The 25,195-nt window shown below is 42.2% G+C and overlaps 1 protein-coding gene across 1 annotated transcript in view; it reads left to right on the forward strand.

The window, feature by feature from the left end:
• Positions 1-631: 631 nt before the first annotated feature.
• The window catches only part of abcf3 (ATP-binding cassette, sub-family F (GCN20), member 3), a 68,508-nt gene continuing 43,944 nt past the window's right edge, over positions 632-25,195 (forward strand). Inside the window, exons 1-3 of the mRNA XM_084316049.1 lie at positions 632-721; positions 4,638-4,785; positions 18,939-19,012. Coding sequence (XP_084172175.1) covers positions 649-721; positions 4,638-4,785; positions 18,939-19,012 — 295 coding nt within the window. The 5' untranslated portion in view covers positions 632-648. The remainder of the gene's footprint in view (positions 722-4,637; positions 4,786-18,938; positions 19,013-25,195) is intronic.

Genomic DNA, 25,195 nt, shown 5'->3' on the forward strand with positions numbered 1-25,195 from the left:
ACCGGAAGAAATGTGCCGAAAGGTCTGGATTCTTACATATCTCGATGTGATTTATCTAGAAATATCTACAGCAAGAATTTTGGGTCTCAATGAAAATTGACAATGTGGTTAGAAGTGGTGGAGAGAATAAAAGCTAGCATTTAATGGTAGTGTTTGGTTAGGAGCGAAGGATAATGGATGGATTATCCATGGGGGGGTCCAGGGCGGGGGGTGCGAGCAGGAGCATATGTGTGTAGGGGAATAGATAGCAGGTATTAGGGGTATATCTTGTATAAGACATTTATCCAAATGATGAGTTAACTGATGTACACTGTTTTACAATGCTTGTATATCTAATCGTGTGTTGTCATGTTTGTTTATGTGTTTGTTTAAAAAAAAAAAAAAAAAAAAAAAAAAAAATAATAATAATAATAATAATAATAATGTGCAATGACAATAAAATGTATCTAATCTAATTAATTTACCTTAAAAATATATATAAAATACCAGTGAGAGGAAGAAGCGACTATTGTTACACAGCAGCGCCCTCCGGTGGTCAAAGAGAAAAGAGGGGAGCTGAACTACGATACCCACAATGCACCGCCGATCACACGCATGTCGCATATTGGCGCATGCGCGTCAATTCTTGAGGACAGGACCCGGTGTATCATGGCGACATACGTGGATATTCTGAAGAGCGAGTTTCCCGAAATTGACACCGAAGTGTTCGACTACATCACAGGTACGAGCCGGAACGAGGTTCGCTGTTCTCCGCTTAAGTCGTAGTTTGTGAAAATGTTCGCTGGTAGAATAATCCTCGTCGCTTCGCACGCTTTTTACCACGTGAAGTGAAGTGTTAGCTAACAGTTAGCTAGCCGGCTAGTAGCCTGATGACTCGGAAGCAAGACGCAGGAGGTTCAGTCCAGCAGCAGGATATACATTACATTACATTAAGCAGGCTGGTTATACATTACATTACATTACATTAAGCAGGCTGGATATACATTACATTAATAATACTTTACATTAAGCAGGCTGGATATACATTACATTACATTAATAATACTTTACATTAGGCTGGATATACATTACATTACATTAAGCAGGCTGGATATACATTACATTAATAATACTTTACATTACATTAAGCAGGCTGGATATACATTACATTACATTAAGCAGGCTGGATATTCATTACATTAATAATACTTTTTTACATTACATTAAGCAGGCTGGATATACATTACATTACATTAAGCAGGCTGGATATACATTACATTAAGCAGGCTATACATTACATTATTAAGCAGGCTGGATATACATTACATTAAGCAGGCTGGATATACATTACATTCAAATGGATTGTTGTCATCATACATCAGTAGTACAGTACAACGAAAATAAGTTTGGCATCCAACCAGAGTGCAAATGTAACAGTAAATTGTAATAGTAATATACAATGTACAGGTGATTAAACTGTCTATCTGTATGTCATATATGTTATGATGAATTGAAAATGGGGGACCCTGATGTAAACAAGACGAAAGTCTTTCTCTGGTCTGCATCCCCTTAACAATTGTGTGTATTGAGCTGTACTGTATTGTACCCATTCTGCAATCTGTTAATAAAGTTATCTATCAAACTGGGTATAAAATATATAAATTACTACTACTGAGTAATAGTGCTACATCAGTGGTATTATTATGTACAGTGATACAGGTATAAAGAGACACTGTCTTGGTAATAGTCATAGTAAGTCATACTGGCCAGCAGCGTAACTAACTAGTAAGAGTCCCACCATGTTACCTGTTACCTGTTACCTGTTTATTGCACAATGTTGTTTTTTTATTGGATTCTATTACATGTTGTACCACTGTATTGCACATTGTTGCGGGCAAGACCACCCGCATTTCATTGTATACTTGTATGCCGTGACAAATAAAACTCTTGACTTGACTTGACTAGAGTAGGTAAGATATATATATAGATATAGAATCTACAGGTATGTGAAAAGGATTATGCTGGTATGTACAGACAGATCAATAAAAAAAAATATATATATATACAGTAAATATAGGTTTCTTCCCGTCTCTCCCGTCATATCTATTAACTAGCCAATTAACTAAGTTAACTTGCTTAGCCAAAGCATTAGCCCACTGAAGGAGAAAAAAAAGTCTATTTCCGCTAAATGGATCATGATGAGGTGAAGTAACATGATCCTCGGTAACCTAATCTGAAAGGGTTAACTTGCAGATTCACATTATTGCTATGGGAATAGACATAATACAGTCTTATCATTGTTTATTAACAGGAGTAAATCTTTCCCAAAGCTGGAGATCATCAGAGAACCAATATTTCATTTTGTTGTCAAGTGCCAGTTTCCCCCATTGACAGTGAATGGGAGGTTGCCTCATGTAGGCTGCTTAGTAACGTTTCTACACCCTTTGAAGCTTTCTTTTAATATGGTGCCATGATTTCTGAAGCAGAAAATGTTACCTTTATCACCAAACTAACCAGTTTAGAGCAGGCAAGATGCAGCCAAGCAATGGAAAGACAAGACATTATGTTACTGTGTCATTGACCATTTGCTGTTACTGTTTGTAAACTATGATTAAAACACATTTATTCATATAAAATGGAACATAAGTGCATCAACGGCATCAACGTATGTTTCAACACTATGCTCTAGATTTAAAGAGGTCCGACTCCTTCTACACGATTGCTTTCATCTACAGCAGGGCATTGTGGGAATCTTAGAGACTGTCAATGTGTGTGGGGGGGATTGGTGCGGCTGAGCTCTTGAGTCACAGAACATCTTGATCTTGGTATGTTTTATGTCAGACTATCACATGTCCTTGTTAGGATTCAGGTTAAAATTTGGCCAAATGCCCCTTTAACTAGAGGACGGCCCTGACATGTAGTCTCGTGTTTTGTTCTGCTGGGACATTACAAGGACAGATACAACCACAGTGACAGGTTGTATCAGTGACACAGTATTTTTGCTAATGGCTACTTCTACACCTGTCCTTGGAGCAGGTGGGTACATATTTGCATCTGCGTTAGGTACCCTTGCTCAGGGGCAGTTTGTCAGTGTTGGCACAGGGGATCAAACCAGCAACCCTTCCATCACCAGGCGGCAGCATTTAGTCTGGAGTCTCTGGACGACCAGAGGCACACATGATGTCCAGGGCTCAGTCAGCTTTGGATGGTTTTTGACGTTTCAGTGGAAATAAATGCCCCTGAATTGCTACTTACTACTGTGGCTGTGAACTGGCCCTAAGAATACCATTATCAATGAAAAGGCTGAAATTAGGCATTTTTATAATACATCCACAGAGCTTTTATAAAGGTCCAGAATAAAAGCATTGCTTTTCCCCCAAAAAATAATGATTAATTAATTTATCCTTTCACATGTTGCATGCTTGTATTGTGGGAGAATAATAATAACCCACCCCCATTCACCCTGTGTCTCACCTAACGATCCCCAGTCATGTTCCCCAGTCCAACCCCCCCTCATTCACCTTATGTCTCACCTGACACCATCCCTTCCCCCTCCCGGCCCCCCAACATGGACCCTCTCCCCTCCCGGAGACAGAGATCTCACACCTTCGGCCCTATCCAGCCCCCAACCCACATTCCCCCCCCTCCTCCTTCTCCTAACTAGAACACCCCCCCCTCCTCCTTCCCCTAAATACCCTCATAGAACCACCCTCTAACCCCGACCTGGGACAAGCCTACCCTCTCACTCGCCTAATTCAGACCCCCCCCCATCCAATCCAATTGTCACTCTCACTTCTGTGACCTATAGAAAGACCATCGCTTTCCCTTGTCATGGGAGCACGTTTAGGAACCCCCCCGGCCAGGGGTTTCACCGGGTCTCTCCATGCAAGCTCATAACCTGAGTCTACCTGACTATCTCTACAGTCATTGATCGGGGTTCTATTTCCCTCACACAGTATCCCCTCCCTACTTCCCATGGAATTCACCTGATTGGATAAATGACATGCTGGTGCGCTAGTGCGACATCTAGTGGCTGAATGTTGCCTAATACCTATAGCACCTTTAACAATAAAATGTACATAATATGTTTACAAATTTGCTGTAATGCTATCAGTAAGCATGAAGCTGTGTTTTCTGTTTTGTAAAACGCATTTATTACCATCACAAAAAGTAACAAGAACCAGTTTCTTTTCTTTTTCATTTTTTTTCACTTCATAATATAAATAATGTTTTATTTATTTGTTTACATTCAACTGGGAGTTTAGTATCCAATTTAATATAAAAGTATATATATTTTTTTAACTTTTTTCCAATTTGAATAATGAATTAAACAGTCCTACTAGTTACACCAGGTGGTCTATGATTTATTAGGAGTGAGATGTTTTATTTGAAACCAGGAAAACTTTATACCGCAGTGCTGCTGCCTCGCTCATAGTTGTGTTCTGGTGTAGGTTCTGGTGTAGGTTCTGGGGCAGGTTCTGGTGTAGGTTCTGGTAGGACATGATGGTTTCAACTTTCACCTGAACTCCACTTCACATGATCTTGTAATCTTGTGAAGCCAGCTGCCGTGCAAGGCGTTACCAAACAGAATCTTACATCATTAATGTCTCTGTATGTATTGCACGTGTGTTTATGTGTGTGTGTTTTTCTTATGTCAGGTGTTCTGGAAAGTGGCGGGCCGGATTTTGAGGATGAAGATGAGGTCTACGATGCCATCGGTGGAGTGTTACAGCAAATGTCGTCAGACTGTAAAAATGAGGACGACGTCCGTGACATCTGCCTGCAGATGTTCAACACACTCAAACTGTAAGTACCAAACTATCTGCTCGGGGCTTACTAGACTATTAAACTGTAAGTACCAAATGTGGGCTGTCCCCAAGCCTGTTTTTGGGATTCGAACATTCTGCAGGGTTTTTCGAATGGACGTTGAACCATCGTTTTTAATCATGCAAAAAAAATCGGGTTCAGTACTGTTGAGTCATTTACGCATATAACGTAGTGCATATGCGCACATTGCTGTGTTAACAGTACTGACTACGTACTGGTCACGAGAGGTTTCAATAACGTTTGGATGATGATCCATTTTGTGAATCCATTTGTTGAAACAATCTTTGTTGGCCGACGGCTCCTGCTACCTTAATGTTAGCAAGCTAAAGGGCTGCGCTCTAACGTTACATAGCTTAATTAATGTGCATAACATAACATACCGGTGTAACGTTAAGTAACTTGTGTTCCGCTAGGAAAGCATCAGCATCACTGCATACACTTGGTTTAATCCAAACGTCCGTTCGGAAACGTTGTATTATTGCTGGGCGATATGGCCAAAAACGTTATCGCGATAAAATTATAAAATTATTTTCATATAACTCGATATCGATAATTATCGTCGATATAATGTCTGTCAAGTTTAATTAACTTCTTATGCCCTGCGCCGATGGACAGGCTATTAATAGAATTGTTTTGCTGCTGCAAATGTCTCGAGTTGATGTCGTCATCAGTCCGCGCACGTTAGCAGTTAGCCAGAGCAAGCGGTGTATCCCATGACAATGTACTAAATATGACCCTAAAATAAACTATAAAATAGCGCCGTGCAAGCTAATTATCCTAGCCAGCCTTTTTTCCAATGTACTAAATATCACCCTAAAATACTCTGTTCCGCCCCCAATACATTGCAACGACGTCCACCGTATACCCCACACTACTATAACTGTGGCCTCAGAATTCACGCCACACACCCACTCGGCACGTAAACTATAAAATAGCGCCGTGCAAGCTAATTATCCTAGCCAGCCTTTTTTCCAATGTACTAAATATCACCCTAAAATACTCTGTTCTGCCCCAATACATTGCAACGACGTCCACCGTATACCCCACACTACTATAACCGTGGCCTCAGAATTCACGTCACACACCCACTCGGCACGTAAACTATAAAATAGCGCCGTGCAAGCTAATTATCCTAGCCAGCCTTGTTTACTACTTGAGTCCTACCTCTCTACCCAGAGGTGCAGCGCGGGTCTCCTTCCGCTGTCGGCCATCTCCTTCACTGATTGGTTGTTAGTGCGTGTGCTCATATCCAAGCTTGGAAAATCGATATATCGAAACTTTGCGACCACGTTTCATGTTTATTTCGAGGAAATAATTTATCGCGATAAGTTATCGTTTTATCGCCCAGCCCTACGTTGTATTATGAAATAAGATGGGTGAGTGCAAGTCACTCAACTCTCTTTTTTGCATGTGATTCATTTCCTGTTATGACGGTAACCCCTCCTCATCTCACTAGACTGTGTTGTTGTGTTTGTGCGTGACTTTCGTATGATTGTAAACACAACATAGTTGTGATATTCTGATATATCACATTCTGATATATATTTTTCGTGTAAAATAAATGGAAAAAATTCTAAACGAAAACTGAAAAATATAAAAGGGGAGGTTCGAACCTATTAATTAACTCATTGCGGCCAATCACGTAATATTACGTGTTTGCTCGCCAACCGTTGAGCGCCAAAAACATAATATTACGTTCTTAGATCATTTTTCGATTTTAATATCCTATACAGTCTCACGGACCTCTGTGTTACCATTGGAACTCATTCTGAGACCCTGAGAGTGCAATACCGGCCGAATCCTGCTAGGTGGCAGTATTGCCTACCCTTTGAAACCTTATTTCACACTGTGTGTTACATCTTATATGATCCGGGTGGAGAATTTGGCTTCGGGGAAGTGAAACGGTTAATTCGAGCAACTTTGAACACGTCCAGCACACTTGATGCATATTTTGTGCCAATGCATGTCAGGGACCCGATGGACATCAATACTGGAAATTGCGATCAGACAATTGGAATATTCTTTTTGGAATAACCCCGATCAAAGGTAAGGACTATCTGACGTCAATTCCACCTTGATCCTACAATGATTTCACATCGATCCAGCCGATCAACGTATGTAGTATTCAAAAGGAATGCCATTGCTGGCGATCAGAGCATCAAAAAACGACCCTCCCCTTTGATGCATTCATGATGAAACATAATACCTATTATATACCTTTGATTTTGAAATAGTAACGTGTCCAGGCGAGCAACACGAACGACTTTAGCTAAATTCACATAGTGCTCCATAACTCCGCTTTTCAGGAATTAGCCCGGATCACTCTGAAACTATACAATATTCACCACGGGATAACACACAAACGTATACATAAATTGTTTTACAATTTCTTACATGTTGGACGAGAGATAGTGACTGTCAAATGAGCCACAGTATTGTCTCCATAGCTATTAGAATATAGATATAGCTCTGCAGACACCGTGACGCATCGTGAAAATAGGCAATGGAAAGCTGGCCCATTGACTACAGCAGGGCTGTACGTTAACTTTTTTTGCACATAGCACTGGTGCTACAGAGGTTGATAGTTTTGTAGCACAGGCCAAAATCTTGTAGCACAAGTATAAAACTTGTTATATTTGTAACAGTCACAAATGTGCCTATTGTATTTGTGTTATTTAGTTGCAGTGCCATGTTTGGCTGTCATTTAGTATATCGCCATGTGTTATTATTACTATGATACTCATATGCTATTTTCAATTAATATCATAAACAACATAAGGAATATTAGCATAATTTTGAGTGGACTGAAGGAATGAGTCAGCGTTAATAGTTTTAAATGCAAATAATTTATTGAAACATAGAAGTGGGGTCGGTTGGGACACACACACACACACACACACACACAATGGGGGACCCTGATGTAAACAAGACAAACGTCTTTCTCAGGTCTGCATCCCCTTAACAATTGTGTGTATTGAGCCATACTGTACTGTACCCATTCTGCAATCTGTTAAATAAAGTTCTCATTCATTCATTCACACACACTGTTTCAACTCACCACCCCCGCATCATATTGTCTAGTCTGTCTTCAAACTTCCACTCCTCTCGAAACTTGTTTATTTGAATATCAACATTATCTGTCCATCCTCAGTTTACTATAATATACTCCTGTCCTGACTAGTGACTTCATCATCTTTCCAAACGCACGCACGCACACACACACAGGGAAGGGGAGAGAGTGCCCCCCCATTTCCCTTTCCACACTGTGTCTGCTGGCTCTGCCTGTGATCAGGATTAGCTTGTTAGCTTGCTAACGTTGTAGTGATTGTCGGGCGATGTGCGCATAAAGGAATGGCGACGGTGCAAAGCATGTAGATGCATTTGACCCGTTGCGAGAAGAAAAAAACACCACGGACTTATTTCGGGACGTGTAGGCGCACTGCTGTGTTAATGCAGCAACCGACCAACGCGCTGCTCTGCTTGCAGAAGGCGCACGGATAGGGCGGATATGACTCGTCGAGTTGTCACAAGAGTTTTTTCAAAATAAGATTATCATATGCACCTGAACGTTGCTAGCTTTCGGAGCCTAGCTGGAGCTGCGCGTGGGCAGAAATGAGACCCGCTACAGGATTTTCAAAATAAGAGTATCTATATGAACCGAATCCCTATCGCACCAGTGCTACTGAAGTAAATCCATCCATCGCACAGACCGCTGTTGCTGTAGCACGTGCAAGATATATGTCGCACTGTACAGGCCTGGACTACAGGATGAGGATAATAGGCGGCGGCTAGGTGGTGCAGTGGGCAAGGCGCTCACCACCAATGCAGGAGACGCTGGGTTCGAGCCCAGCTCTCCGCATTGCTTCAGCTTGGCTGGTAGTTCATACTAATACATTTGGCAGTATTAGGGGGTGGGAAGCTGATGGGTGGGGATCGGACGTTGTGGACAGCGACTCCTACAGGTCGGTTGGTGCGCCTGCGCAGTAGAATCAGGAAGCGACGGGGCCGGCGTGCCCTCCAAACGCAGACCCCCGACGCTGAAAGATCGCGCTGTGCAGGTGAAAAGATGCAACGGCTGCTACCTCGAGTACCGGAGGGGACTCGTGCAATGTATGGCTTCGTCCACATTACAGCCGGCTTGTGGGGGGCATGGCCTAACAGCGTTCGAGACAGGGGAGGGTAGAATTGGACGATACGAAATTGGGATGGGAGAAAAATAGAAAATGGGAGAAAAGGTAGATCAAAAACAAAAAAAGGGATAAGGTAGGATAATAGCTGGCGCTCAATCAGTTAAGATACGAACGAAGGTCCGAACGTTTGGGCTGAGCCCTACTGGGCTTACTAGAGTATTAAACTGTAAGTACCAAACGATCTGTTCTGGACTTACTAGACTATTAACCCTTAGGAGTCACGCTGGAGCTTTGAACCCGTCGGCGGACAACAAAAGAAATTAGAATCCCTCTTAAATGCTCAAAAAGGACATCTTTTCAGAAATCGATAAAAATAGAAAAATGGCCATTTCTAGTGCTTTGACATGTAAGGTATAGGTCCCCCAACTTGCTAAACCTAATACGACTTGTAAATATGTTTAATTCTTGCTAGATGGTATGCTTGTAATAATCTCCATTTGCGATAAGAACTACATCGTGCGTCACCAAGCGCACATACAGGGACGCGTGCACACACAAACAGCGCATAGGTGTTAATCACTGAGTGATCTAATATGCATATTCTTCAACGCGAGAGGGGGGGGTTGTGTTTCTCACTGTCTGTCGATGATAATATAATATGAAGAGCTCCTGCATTATTATTATTATTATCGAGAATACACGGGACCCGACGGAACGTTAATTTATGTATTAAAAGTAGTCTAACATGCTTTCATCCTCGCCCGTGTATATACCCACGTCGCGCTAAAACAACATAAACTACTGTATGGCAGACAGAGTGCGTGTGTGTACGAGTTATGAGTTATCTCGCAGTTCATTCAAGCGCGCATCACGGTGATGACAGCTCTAGAGTAGAAAGGTGCGCTCACAGGGGCGTAGCTGGAGATTCTGGGCCCCATGAAAGAATCAATTTGTGGGCCCCCCAATCTATTAAAAAATGTGGGGCCCCCAATCTATAAAAAAAATTGGGGCATTTGCTGGGCCCTTGGAATCATCCTAACCCCCCCCCCCCCCCCCAGCTACTCCCCTGCACACACACACACACACACACACTCTCTCTCTCTCTCAAACAGAGAAATCAAAAGAAATCAGTACATGTGTGTGTGTGTGTGTGTGTGTGTAAAAAACTAATTAATAATATAATTATTATAAATGTCTCTCTGTATATATCTCTGTATCTCTTTCTTTCTTTCTTTCTTTCTTTCTCTCTCTCTCTCTCTATTACTATACTATTATATATCTATATATATATATATCTAAATGTCTAAACCTCTGTCTATCTAGTGTGTGTATACACCAGTATCACTGACTACCACGGCAAGCCTATAGAAAATGATTCTATTTAATAATAATAATAATTATTATTATTATAAATGTCTCTCTCTCTGTATCTTTCTTTCTTTCTTTCTTTCTTTCTTTCTTTCTTTCTTTCTTTCTTTCTTTCTTTCTTTCTTTCTCTCTCTTTCTATTATATTACTATTATATATCTATCTAAATATCTAAACCTCTGTCTATCTAGTGTGTGTATATGCATGGCATCAAATCAAAGTGTGTGTTGCCTGTATTGATCAGTCACACTATACCCCCATTCAGCCGTAATTGTTCCCTGCTGGGCCTTTGTTTCATGGTGTGAATTAGTCATTGAAATTAACATTGACATCACATTGCATTCTGGGAAGGAGTGTAGTTCCCGTATCATTAGCTGAATTCACTGAATTCTCTTCAGAGCCTCCTGCTGCAAATTGGTAATGACTGTACCAGAATGTTTGATAGGACATTGATTGAAAACTATCGTCTCAAATTTTACAATTGATGGCTTATTTTGAAGGTATGAATCTGTAATTGTACATTATGTAACAAAAAAAAAGAGAATATTCTGAGAAGGTGGAGCTAGAAACTCTAGACCTCAGGGGGTTAAACTGTAAATACCAGACAATCTGCTCTGGTTTTACTAGACTATTAAACTGTAAGTACCAGACGATCTGCTCTGGACTTACCAGGCTCTTTGAAAGAGTCTTTGACAGGAAATTACATGGATGTAAAAGCGACTGGTGAGTTCCTCTGTAGCGTGACGGAACGGGTGCGGTGGTGAGTCTTGCTACAATGTAACCCAGGGCTGTTTAATTCAATTATGTAATGATCAAGACTGTGTGTCCAGATGGGTGAAGTCATACCTGGCTTCTCAATGAGATCTGTGTTTCTCACTGCTGCACGGCAACGGTAATGTCTGAGCTGCAAGGTAAACGAGCATGGGTCACTGAAACCTCTGTGACCTCTCCTGCAAAGGTAGGGTGAACGGTAGGGTGTCGGGGTGAAAGGTAGGGTGAAAGGTAGGGTGTCGGAGTGAAAGGTAGGGTGTCGGAGTGAAAGGTAGGGTGTCGGAGTGAAAGGTAGGGTGTCGGAGTGAAAGGTAGGGTGTCGGAGAGAAAGGTAGGGTGAAAGGTAGGGTGTCGGAGTGAAAGGTAGGGTGTCGAGGTGAAAGGTAGGGTGTCGGAGTGAAAGGTAGGGTGTCGGAGTGAAAGGTAGGGTGTCGGAGTGAAAAGTAGGGTGTCGGAGTGAAAGGTAGGGTGAAAGGTAGGGTGTCGGAGTGAAAGGTAGGGTGTCGAGGTGAAAGGTAGGGTGTCGGAGTGAAAGGTAGGGTGTCGGAGTGAAAGGTAGGGTGTCGGAGTGAAAGGTAGGGTGTCGAGGTGAAAGGTAGGGTGTCGGAGTGAAAGGTAGGGTGTCGGAGTGAAAGGTAGGGTGTCGGAGTGAAAGGTAGGGTGTCAGGGTGAAAGGTAGGGTGTCGGAGAGAAAGGTAAGGTAGGGTGTCGGAGTGAAAAGTAGGGTGTCGGAGTGAAAGGTAGGGTGAAAGGTAGGGTGTCGGAGTGAAAGGTAGGGTGTCGGAGTGAAAGGTAGGGTGTCGGAGTGAAAGGTAGGGTGAAAGGTAGGGTGTCGGAGTGAAAGGTAGGGTGTCGGAGTGAAAGGTAGGGTGAAAGGTAGGGTGTCAGGGTGAAAGGTAGGGTGAAAGGTAGGGTGTCGGAGTGAAAGGTAGGGTGTCGGAGTGAAAGGTAGGGTGTCGAGGTGAAAGGTAGGGTGTCGGAGTGAAAGGTAGGGTGTCGGAGTGAAAGGTAGGGTGTCGGAGTGAAAGGTAGGGTGTCGGAGTGAAAGGTAGGGTGTCGGAGTGAAAGGTAGGGTGTCAGGGTGAAAGGTAGGGATGGGTACCGAATTCGGTACTTTTGAGGCACCGAATCGAAACACGTCGGTACTACCGAGTATCGAATCAAGTGAGAAACCGAAAAAATAATAATTTTTTTTTTTTTTATTATTTTGTTTTACTTTTTCTTTTCTTTTTTTTTTACTTTTTTTTTCATGTCAACGTTCACACGCACAATATATGCTTACCTAGGATTTGACTTGATTCAACAACAAAGTAGGGATGCACGATATTGTTTTTGACACCGATACCGATAACTTTATGCTCCTCAAGCCGATAACCGATATTTATTGTATTATAATATTTTTTTTAACTGTATATATATATATATATATATTTTTTTTTTTTATCAAACATTTTTTTTTGAGTATTTATAAGCTCCGACGTCATCGGTACTGCTATCGGTACTCGAGAAATTATGGAGTTTTCTTTTGAGGAATTTAAACGTCGCAAACTAATCTTGTTGGCAGTTGTCTATATCTCTCCTGCCTCTGTGTCTCTGCCTGCGCGGGGAGCTCTGTGCTCTCTGCCTGCTGTGCTCTCTCCTCTCTTCCCCTCCCACACACACACACACACAGACACAGGTGCTGCGCTGCCGAGTACAGACAGCTCTGCTCTCATAATGGCGGACAGAACGAAATGTTCAAAAGTCTGGGTCTATTTTACTAAAGTCGATGCTGACAACGCTCGTTGCCACAAGTGCAACAAGACATTTGCCAGTAATGTATAAGCGCTGGTACTTGTCAATGTGGCTGGCGGGGAGATAACGTTAGCTCCGAGTAGAGTAATGGCTGACAATCCGGAGGTAAATAAACGAACGAGAGCTTCTGATTGGTGGTAAGAAGAAGAGGTGGGTGCAAGCCGTGGGACGTAATTGGCAGATCGACTGTCTGTCTCCGAATGTAACGTGACTACGTCACAGCCAAGAAAGGGAGCGCTGGATTTGTGAAAAACTCCCTGTTCCTAAACCACACGCTATCAGTTTTACCACAGTACTGGCAAAACGGGAGGAGGCTATAATAAAAACAAGCGCCCTTCATCCAAATCCACCCACACCAGATTTCTTTTAACCAAAAAATGTATTATATGTTATCGGAGCTATCAATAACGTTATCGAGTTTATCGGGATGACGTCATAATTGCTGATATCGGCCCGATAATTATCGTGCATCCCTACAACAAAGCAGTCGGAGCAATGACAAGCCGAAAACTGTCGAAATTGTAGTTATTTGAAGTTTTTTTTTTACGACTGAGGTAGGTAAATTAAATTTCTTGAGACTAAAGTACCGAAAAAAGGTACCGTTGGGTACCGGTATCGATTCACAGGTACCGGTACCGGTTCAAATGTGAAAGGTACCCATCCCTAGTGAAAGGTAGGGTGTCTGGGTGAAAGGTAGTGTGTCGGAGTGAAATGTAGGTTGTTGGGGTGAAACGTAGGGTGTTAGGGTGAAAGGTAGGCTGTCGGGGTGAAAGGTAGGCTGTCAGGGTGAAAGGTAGGGTGTCTGGGTGAAAGGTAGCGTGTCAGGGTGAAAGGTAGGGTGTCCGGGTCATGTGACAAATGTGGATGGTAAAAATTAGATGAAAGTAGTACTCTCATAGTAATCCTAAGTCAGTTTACTTCAATAATATTGCTTCTGCCTGTGATCAAAAATATGGCTATACATGTAAAAAATATTTAGTCTGCCTGTTTTGTTATCTTGCTGATCAGTTAAAACACTCAGTGAGCAGCCTGTATTCTGCTGGAGTCAGGTTTTGACAGAATCTGATGTCCCTTTATTTTCCCTTGCTGGCAACTGTTACCACTGGGTTTCATGATCATTTGATAACCTGTGACTGATGCATACGGCGTGTTACGTCTTATAGGAACACGTGAACATTATGGGAAATGTGCTTACCGTCTTCTCCAGAGTCAGACAAGAAGATAGACACCAACTTCCTCTCTGTGCGTTCAGTAAAGCTATCCGGCTGCAAGCTAGCCTAGCTTAGCACAAATGAATTGAAGCGGATATGATCAGATAGCCTAGCTTAAAAAAGGTGTTTTTGGCCAACGCCTAGGCTAGCCGCTTCCTAGTGCACACCTACACGTTTGGTTTTGTGGTGGCTGTTACGGGCCGTGTGGTAGTGTATTGTAGGGATGCCCCGATCACGTTTTTTGCCACCGATACCGATCACCGATCGTCGTGAGCCATATCGGCCGATACCGATCCGATACCGATCGTTTTTGATTAAAAAGAAATTAAAAAAAAAATTATATAATTTTTTTTTTTATATAAAATATATATATTATATAATTAGACTTGTACTTGTATTATCTGCGAGACATCGCCACCACGCAACAAGTCAAAATGCTCGCTATCTGCAAACCGCGCCACTGTCTGTGTACTCTAGTAGCCTCCAGCTCCAAAAAGGATTCTCCGGCGCTGCAGCTGGGCCCTATTGGTATAACGTTACTACGGTCACATTCAGCAAGCCCTCAGCTCGAATACGCATTCAATCAATGTTATAAGACATTGATATCAGGAGCTATCTGTAGCTACTGCTAGCCGGCTAGATGACGTTAAGACAACTATTTAGTTCAATCGGACATTTCGTTTTGAACTGTGAACTAACGTCAGCTAACGCAAGCTAACGGAGATATCAACATGGACTACTAGACTTCCTGGGGCATTTGTTGATATCCGGAGCTATCAGTAGCTAGCCGGCTAAATACCGTTAGACAATGCCTACTAAAAGTGAATAGTTGACTGGGTAATTTTGTTTAAACAGTAACGATAGCTAGGTAGCTAACGTTAGCTCAGGTCGAATGCACTATCTAGACTCAGCAGAGGAGCCGCCTGCTCTGTGTTTACAAACTCTACACGGGTACGGGCGGGGCTAGGGAGGAGGAGCAGTTTGCAGGTCCTGTGCGTCTGAGACAAGCGAGTGAGATATCCACTTGATCAGTTTCCGCGATCGGCGAATATGACTCATTATCGGAATTCCCCGATCGCATATTTATACTGATTATCGGCCAATAACGATCGGTGGCCGATCGATCGGGGCATCCCTAGTGTATTGTTATGTAGTGCCTGCATTGTCAATAAATGGAGCTAACGTCAAAAGGGCCTGGTTCTGTTGAAGTTAGCATGCCGTTTGTGATGATGGCCATTATGTGCCACATTGTAGGACCATCTCTTCTCTCCTATAGGAATAATCACAGTGATGATTAGTAGTAGTAATGGAATGTCTTCTCCTATAGGAATAACTATCACAGTGATTAGTAGTAGTAATGGACTGTCTTCTCTCCTATAGGAATAACTATCACAGTGATTAGTAGTAGTAGTAAGTAATGGACTGTCTTCTCTCCTATAGGAATAATCACAGTTAGGCCTGCCACAATAACACATTTTGCTGGGCGATTAATTGCCCCCGAAAATATCGCGACAAGCGATATTATTGCGACCGGTTAGAGAATTTATTTTTGAGAAATGTATTTCCCAAAACTTTTATTTTGAAGCCCACCGCTCCGTCTTTTCCGGTGTTTTAGACTTTTATTTTGAAGCCCACCGACCGGACCGGAAGTATTGTTGTTATTATCCTAGCGGCACCTATGAGCGGCCAACTTGTCTCGAGTCTCGTCCGGTTCTGTGTTTTTGAGCTAATGATAAAACAAATATTGAGATTGTTGGTGAAGAACTAACTTTAGGTTAGTTTTAACGTTAGCTACTAACGTTAGATGCAGCTACTACAGGCAATCAACGATGAGGAGGAAGCGTCAAAGCAGTATATAATAGAATAGCTGTGGTGCGTAAGCACTGCAGCACGACTCGAAACTACCTACTACGTTATAATAAATGAATTCATGTTTAACTTGTCCCCGTGTCCAGTCCTTTGACTAGCCCCACCGTTCATTGTAAACAATGATGCATGTAATTGTATTAACGTTATTCTGTGTTGTAGCTATGCTATACGTTGTATTTCGTTTGTTAGCTATTTAGCTAATGTTGTTAGCATTGAATGAGAATCAACACTCGATCTTTCATCTTTATTTAGCAGTCCAGTTTCTCCGGGCAGTAGCGAGTAACTACTTGGGTCTAAAAATAGCTAACGTTACACTATAAATAACGCTACTTGGTTAAAAGGAGCAACACCATTGAGAAATGTAGTTAAGCTATATGTGGCGTTGCTGTTCTATATATATCTATGTTGCTACTGCCCCACGGAGCTCCCGTGCTGTGCTCTGTAGTAAGGCCAGCGGCCCCCCACACGGACAGTGACTGACAAGGGGTACTGGTTCCGCCTCATTAAAACAAACGCGCAAATAGCAATTAATCGCGCCCCTCAAAATCATTGCATTAATTTTAATTATCGCGGCAATTAATCGATTTATTGCTTATCGCGGCAGGCCTAATCACAGTGATGAACATTGATTAGTAATGGACTGTCTCTTCTCCTATAGGAATAATCACAGTGATGATTAGTAGTTATGGACTGTCTTCTCCTATAGGAATAATCACAGTGATGATTAGTAGGGATGGGTACCGAATTCGGTACTTTTGAGGTACCGAACCGAAACACGTCGGTACTACCGAGTATCGAATCAAGTGAGAAACCGAAAAAAAAATAAAAAATATTTTGTATTTTTTTTTTTATTATTTTTTTTTTTTTTACTTTTTTCTTTTCATGTCAACGTTCACACGCACAATATATGCTTACCTAGGATTTGACTTGATTCAACAACAAAGCAGTCGGAGCAATGACAAGCCGAAAACTGTCGAAATTGTAGTTATTTGAAGTTTGGATTTTTTTTTACGACTGAGGTAGGTAAATTAAATTTCGACAGTTTTCGGCTTGTCATTGCTCCGACTGCTTTGTTGTTGAATCAAGTCAAATCCTAGGTAAGCATATATTGTGCGTGTGAACGTTGACATGAAAAAAAAAAAGTAAAAAAAAAATAATAATAAAAGATATTTTTTTTATTTTTTTTTAATTTTTTTTTTTTTTTTTTTTAAAGTACCGAAAAAAGGTACCGTTGGGTACCGGTATCGATTCACAGGTACCGGTACCGGTATCGGTTCAAATGTGAAAGGTACCCATCCCTAATGATTAGTAGTAATGGACTGTCTTCTCCTATAGGAATAATCACAGTGATGATTAGTAGTAGTAATGGACTGTCTCTCTCTTCTCCTATAGGAATAATCACAGTGATGATTAGTAGTAGTAATGGACTCTCTTCTCTCCTATAGGAATAACTATCACAGTGATGATTAGTAGTAATTAGGGGTGGGACGGTTCACAAAATGGACGGTTCGGTTCGTATCACGGTTTTGGGGTCACGGTTTTCGGTTCTATATACGTTAATTTGTATTAAAAAAAAATTTGACACTCAAAAATCTAAACATGCTTCATTTATATATATATATATATATATATATTAGGGCTGTCAGTTTATCGCGTTAATTAGATTAATTAATTACACAGCAAATTATCGCGTTATGAAAATTTACTCAAAATTAATTACAAAAAAAAACATTTATTTTTTTAATACTATTTTTTTTTATCTCATTCATTCCATAAGAATGTAGAATACACATTTACAGACTTTTTTTTTAAAAACCAAAACTAAGGCCTCCGTATGAGTTTAAGACGTGAACATGGTCATGTTTGTTAAAAAAAAAAAAAAAAAATCTTTTATTGACTGCCGATTTTTATTTAATTTCTTTTCCCGATCCCGATCCTCTGAAAAGCACGTGATCGGCGCCGATCACGTGATCGGATCGGGACATCCCTAATCATAACACTACACGCATATCATAATGTTTACAGCAAACTGTAGTTGATCACCAGGTATGTTTTATTAACGTAGAATAATTCATATAAGAAAAACGATAGGGACATCTCTTACCTTTCTCCACTGGTTAAAAATGCCAGGAACTGAAATTGAAACTTGCTGTGCGCCGCGGTGATATGTGTTTATTATGAAATGACAATTGCGTGTTGACACGCCCACTGCGCGAAGCCTCCTAAATAACTTTTTCCAGTTTGCACATATCTATTATCTATGACTAATTCTATCTATTTTTAGGGGCAAATGCGATTGAAATAGTCGCGCTGTGGTTACATGACGTCATTGCTATTTTAGAGCTACTCTACCGGTTACACGGTATAGTCAAAATCCATACCGTAGAGCAAATTAATACCGTTTATACCATATACCGTTTATACCGTCCACCCCTACCGTACGGTACACGGTTCGGATGCGTACCGTCCCACCCCTAGTAGTAATGGATGTCTCTTCTCCTATAGGAATACTCACAGTGATGATTAGTAGTAATGGACATCTCTTCTCCTATAGGAATACTCACAGTGATGATTAGTAGTAATGGACGTCTCTTCTCCTATAGGAATAATCACAGTGATGATTAGTAGTAATGGACGTCTCTTCTATAGGAATAATCACAGTGATGATTAGTAGTAATGGACGTCTCTTCTCCTATAGGAATAATCACAGTGATGATTAGTAGTAATGGATGTCTCTTCTCCTATAGGAATAATCACAGTGATGATTAGTACTAATGGACGTCTCTTCTCCTATAGGAATAATCACAGTGATGATTAGTAGTAATGGATGTCTTCTCCTATAGGAATAATCACAGTGATGATTAGTACTAATGGACGTCTCTTCTCCTATAGGAATAATCACAGTGATGATTAGTACTAATGGACGTCTCTTCTCCTATAGGAATAATCACAGTGATGATTAGTACTAATGGACGTCTCTTCTCCTATAGGAATAGTCACAGTGAGAAGCACGCCTTGCTGCTGGACGCCCCGGTGCAGCTCTCTCAGATATCTTCTGAACATGGTACGTCTCCACCTTCTATCTCTATGTTCATTACTATTATTATTGTTATTATTACCTCTTCTGCCTGTACCCCCCCTCCCCCCATGTTGCTATGACACCTGAATCTCCCGGCAGGGATTAATAAAGGAACACTTGACTTGATGCTGTCCTCGCAACACAAACCACAGCCGCTAACGACTCAGTAATGTGCAGAGGCGTCCCATTCAAGGCTGCGTCCAATTCACCTTTTTAAAGGAACACTGCCAACATTTTGAGAAATACACTTATTTTGCCATCTTTCCTTGAGACACACAAGAAGACCATTGGTTTCCTCCATGTGTCCAGTACAGAGAGATCGGCTTGTGTTGCAAAAGAGAACAAATGCACCTTCCAGGAACTACAGAGCTGTCATTTGATTGGATAGGGGTGGACGGTATAAACGGTATACGGTATAAACGGTATGAATTTGCGCTACGGTATGGATTTTGACTATACCTTCATACCTTGTGACCGGTAGACTAGAGCAGCTAGTCACAGCAGTAGCAATGATGTTAACGTTACTTGACGATTCACTCGATGTTTGCAGTGGTCGTTGCATAGTGTTTAATTGTACTGAGTTTTTCTCCACTTGCGCACAGACCTTGCCATATAGTTTGGGCATTTCAATTTGGCTAAGGAGGCTGAGAGGAGACTTGCTTTAGCGCAGCAACGGGCTAACGTCAGGCGCTAAGCTAACGTTCTAACGTGACTCCGCGGCACCAGTTTCATTAGTGAGGAAGGGGGGGGGGGTTATATTGACGAGGCTTGACAACAGAGGTTCAAAGATAACTTCACATTTATTGGCTATTTGTTTCTTTATATTGCTTAATCCATCGTAGGGCTGGGCGATATGGCCAAAAACTTTATCGCGATAAAATTATTTTCATATAACTCGATATCGATAATTATCGTCGATATAATGTCCAAGTTTAATTAACTTCTTATGCCCGGTGGCGATGGACGCGCTATTAATAGCATAGATATATATAATAGACTTGTTTTGCTGCTGCAAATGTTGATGTCGTCATCAGTCCGCGCACGTTAGCAGTTAGCCGACAAGCGGAGTATCTCATGACAGACAATGTACTAAATATTACCCTAAAATACTCTCTTCCCCCCCAATATATTGAAACGACGTCCACTGTATACCCCACACTACTATAAACGTGGCCTCAGAATTCACGACACACACATACTCGGCACGTAAATATATAAAATAGCGCCGTGCAAGCTAGTTATCCTAGCCAGCCTTGTTTACTACCAGAGTCCTACCTCTCTACCCAGAGGTGCACCGCGGGTCTCCTTCACTGTCGGCCATCTCCTTCACTGATTGGTTGTTAGTGCGTGTGCTGATATCCAAGCTTGGAAAATCGATATATATCGAAACTTTGCGTCCACGTTTCATGTTTATTTCGAGGAAATAATTTATCGCGATAGTTATCGTTATCGTTTTATCGCCCAGCCCTAATCCATCGGGATCCTCTCGTTTCCAACTCTGTGTTGACAATGACATCCTGGTGTGACATCATCAACTACGGCAACTTAGGACGCTCTAACCTTATACTCAAACCTATTACATCACGCTCTCTCTCTACCAGGGTTCGAAATTAACGGGGGCTTGGGGCATAATGCCCTTGAAAATGGACAAAATGCCCTCGAAAATCAGTTAAGGGGGGCACTTAATGCCCCCGACAGTTTACTAATTATATATATTTATCCGGTAATGGAGTGTCTGTGTATCGTACGGTTCAGATGACGCGCAAATAAATAAATTCATTTGGCGGAGCCGGTGTTCTGCACTGGCTGCAGGCAGCAGCAGCAGCACTGCAGCCAGCCAGGTGCTAGTCAGTTTGTGTAAAAATGGCACGCACAATATAAATCAATCTTCATTACGACTTTAATATTTAAATAATGTTAGTCTAAATAAATGTAGACAGAAACATAATAATTTCAAGCGGAAAACGAATCTTTCCATTAAGAACTGACAATCAGGGAATTTAAACATGGTTGACATTGTTTTTGTGTGTTTATATTAATTAAAGAAAGGAAAGTCTAGTGCTGGCTGAGCATATTGTTTGTTTGTTAATACTTTGACAAATGTAGCCTATATTTTTCAGTCAGTTCGGTCTTTGTGTGCCAAACATTAACCTTTTATTTTATTTTTAATAAATGAGAAGCATGTTTAGATTTGAGTGTTACATTTTTTTTTAATAAAAATTAACGTATATCGAACTGAAAACCGTGACCCCAAAATCGTGATACGAACCAAACCGTCCATTTTGTGAACCGTCCCACCCCTACCGTTTATCATAAAAATTCAGTGCCCCCGAAATACAAAAAAAGCCCCCGAAAATCAATTAAGGGGGGCAAAAAAAGCCCTTGAATTTTTTTTTAAATTTCTAACCCTGCTCTCTACGTTGTCAAACATGTACACTAAAGTTAAGTTATGTTGGAGTTTTATTGTGTTTGAGTTGTTTGAGGGAAAGAAACCTCCTGTCCTGCAGTAGTTTTTATTTTCACCTTGTGCCGCTTGATTTTATTGTATTTCATGAAAAAAAGTGTTTTTCAGAGATGGAAGTAACTTGAAAAAAGGTTTTGCATTTTTCTATTGCAGTTTTGTAGGGGTGGGAATCGCCAGAGACCTCACGATACGATACTATCGCGATACTTGCGTCACGATATGATAGTATCACGGTACTAAATATAGTGCGATACGCTGAGTATTGCGAGATTACATTTTTTTTTTTTTTTTTTTGGATCAAATTTTATTTACTACCTTTTTTTCAACTGCAAAGTAAAACTTTGTCAACATGTTTTATCTAATAAAATAAAGTTCAGTCTGTTCATCTCACTTCAATCATTTTTATTGCAGAACATGGTATTTTCTCAAGCAGACAGATGTAAACACTGTAATCTGTGTTGCATGTACCTGACAAACTGAACTGTTTGTATTACAGTCATATTCCAACTTAACTGAATGCACATGTGTGTGTGTGGACTACTGTACTATTACAGGTATTGACTTTTTTATTTATTAAATATCGATACTTGGCATCCCTGTATCGATACAGTATCGCCACGCAAAGTATCGCGATACTACTACCAGGGGAGGAAATTAGGCCACTTTACTCGCCAAATGCGAGTATTTTTTACGTTTGGCGAGTAATTCATGAAGAGCACTCGCCAGTCTGGCGAGTACTAGTAATTACAAAACAAAACAAAAAAATCATTCTGCAATCTGCTGATTCGCTCACTGGCACAAGCCGAACTCTGACTCCCCCCTTGATTCCTCCCATTTGCGCCTCATAATAATCCAACCATAACCAATGAACATCATCGTTGTACAGATGCGCTCTAAGCTCCTCCAATGAACACTCATTTTCTAGAAGATGCCGCCCATCTAGGGGAAGTGGACAGATCACTGCGCGCGGACCTACAGACTCCTGCCACCGGCTTGACAACGTAGACAAACTTAGACAAAAACACATCAGTGGATGAGTACCTGATGAGTGGGGGGGTACCTGCCGGCCGCGCGCCACACGGGAGATTGAAAGAAAGAAAAGAAAAAAAACACACAAGCTGCCCCGTCTCATCAGCGAGTGGAGCTGCGGGGCCGTGCGCTTTGGAGGGAGAGAAAGGAAGAGAGAGCCGAGAGGGAGAGAGGGGGCTTTGCCTCTCTCTCTCTCTCTCTCTCTCTCTCTCTCTCTCTCTCTCTCTCTCTCTCTCTTCCCCCCCCTCCCTCCCTCCCTCTACCAGTGCAGACTGTCGTCTGACTGTCACTCAAAGTGCTTATGGGCGGAGCCAGGCCATAACAGCCTGATTTCTTGAGGCTGAAAAATGATGGTTTTGAGTACTTGATTAGAAATATAAAACAATGAATTTTTTTGAAAAAAACCTTACAAATGTCTTCAATAGACTAACAGGAATTGTGTAAAGTTGTCTGTTATGTTAAAGGGGCTATGCATTATAAATGTCATTTTTCAGTCTCTAGCATTGTATTATAGTAATAGGAGTTCGTATCAATGTGTTTTAGGGTCTAAATACCATATTGGCGGATTGCTCCGATTCAGCCCAGCCCCTTTCGTCCTCTAGTAAATCGGGTCATTTTGATTTGAAGGCCTGAGTCACGTCATTCGGGCTGTGGGTAGCGCACAGTGATGCGATTGGCTCTGTGGTTGGAGCTCATGCCCGCCCCCATTCTACCTAGACTAGACAGCGAGTGGAGCTGCGGGGCCGTGCGCTTTGGAGGGAGAGAAAGGAAGAGAGAGCCGAGAGGGAGAGAAAGGAGAGAAAGGGAGAGAGAGGGGGCACTTGGGGGGGGGGGGGGGGGGGGGTACCTGCCGGCCGCGCGCCACACGGGAGATTGAAAGAAAGAAAAGAAAAAAAACACACAAGCTGCCCCGTCTCATCAGCGAGAGCCGAGTGGGAGAGAAAGGAGAGAAAGGAAGAGAGAAGGAGGGAGAGAAAGGAGAGAAAGGAAGAGAGAGGGAGGGAGAGAGAGGGGGCACTTGGGGGGGGGGGGGGGTACCTGCCGGCCGCGCGCCACACGGGAGATTGAAAGAAAGAAAAGAAAAAAACACACAAGCTGCCCGTCTCATCAGCGAGAGCCGAGTGGGAGAGAAAGGAGAGAAAGGAAGAGAGAAGGAGGGAGGGAGAGAGAGGGGGCACTTGGGGGGGGGGGGGGGGTACCTGCCGGCCGCGCGCCACACGGGAGATTGAAAGAAAGAAAAGAAAAAAACACACAAGCTGCCCGTCTCATCAGCGAGAGCCGAGTGGGAGAGAAAGGAAGAGAGAAGGAGGGAGGGAGAGAGAGGGGGCACTTGGGGGGGGGGGGGGTACCTGCCGGCCGCGCGCCACACGGGAGATTGAAAGAAAGAAAAGAAAAAAAACACACAAGCTGCCCCGTCTCATCAGCGAGTGGAGCTGCGGGGCCGTGCGCTTTGGAGGGAGAGAAAGGAAGAGAGAGCCGAGAGGGAGAGAGGGGGCATTGCCTCTCTCTCTCTCTCTCTCTCTCTCTCTCTCTCTCTCTCTCTCTCTCTCTTCCCCCCCCTCCCTCCCTCCCTCTACCAGTGCAGACTGTGGTCTGACTGTCACTCAAAGTGCTTATGGGCGGAGCCAGGCCATAACAGCCTGATTTCTTGAGGCTGAAAAATGATGGTTTTGAGTACTTGATTAGAAATATAAAACAATGAATTTTTTTGAAAAAAACCTTACAAATGTCTTCAATAGACTAACAGGAATTGTGTAAAGTTGCCCAAATAGTGCTAGGAATAGCAGTGCATAGCCCCTTTAAGCTAAGAAGTCTTCAGCTGGCTGGACCAGAGCTGAGAAGCCACTTTCACAAAGATAGGTAGTGCAAAAAAAAAAGTATAATTTTTTTAATGACTAATCGACGCAACAAAATATCTCGTCAACGATTTTGTCGACTAATCTTTGCAGCCCTATCACCAACAGGTGATAGGGCAGGCTCCACAGCAAGGCGGCGAACGAGTTGAGCTAACCGTCGATGTTAAAACAGGGGGGATTGCGTGCGGCAACCTGCGCGCCGCTGCGCTCTGCCGCTCCGCTCTGGCGTCGCCGCGGGGGCGTTGCTAGGCGCAAGTTGGTTGCCTGAAGTAATGAAGCCACCCAGACGGGTAAACAAAGTCTGCTCAAAGGAAAACCAGCCTTGGCTAGGCGGTATTGTTTGTTATGTGGAATGCTAAACAATCCTCGCTAGGAGAGGAAAAGATTAGGTCAAAAGTCATCCTCTCCCCACATTAAAGGGACAGTAGTGTCTGCTAGTATCTGAGCACATTACATAGCTGGTCAGAGTGAACCAGTCAAGCTGTTTACAATGACATGATAATATATTCCACGACAACTCCCCCCTTTGATAATTAATCACAAATCATTATCACCTCATAATGACAACCAAAAATATTATCATTAATAACTATTACATCAAAAAACTATTTTTATTATTACACCAAACAGTCACCAGAGGGAGACACCAGTCCACACATAAATTAATGACGACAGGTAACAGGTGGTCCCAAAACCCCTGTCTGGATGGTCAGGATCCCAGAACACAGTGTCCAGGCTCTGGGCGGTCAACGGTGCAGAATACAGATATCTCCAACCACCAGGCTGGAAAGAATCATAACAAAAACCCAGGAAAGTATT

The sequence above is a fragment of the Notolepis coatsorum genome (assembly GCF_963971535.1).
Source record: "Notolepis coatsorum genome assembly, chromosome: 1".
NCBI classification, from domain to species: domain Eukaryota; kingdom Metazoa; phylum Chordata; class Actinopteri; order Aulopiformes; family Paralepididae; genus Notolepis; species Notolepis coatsorum.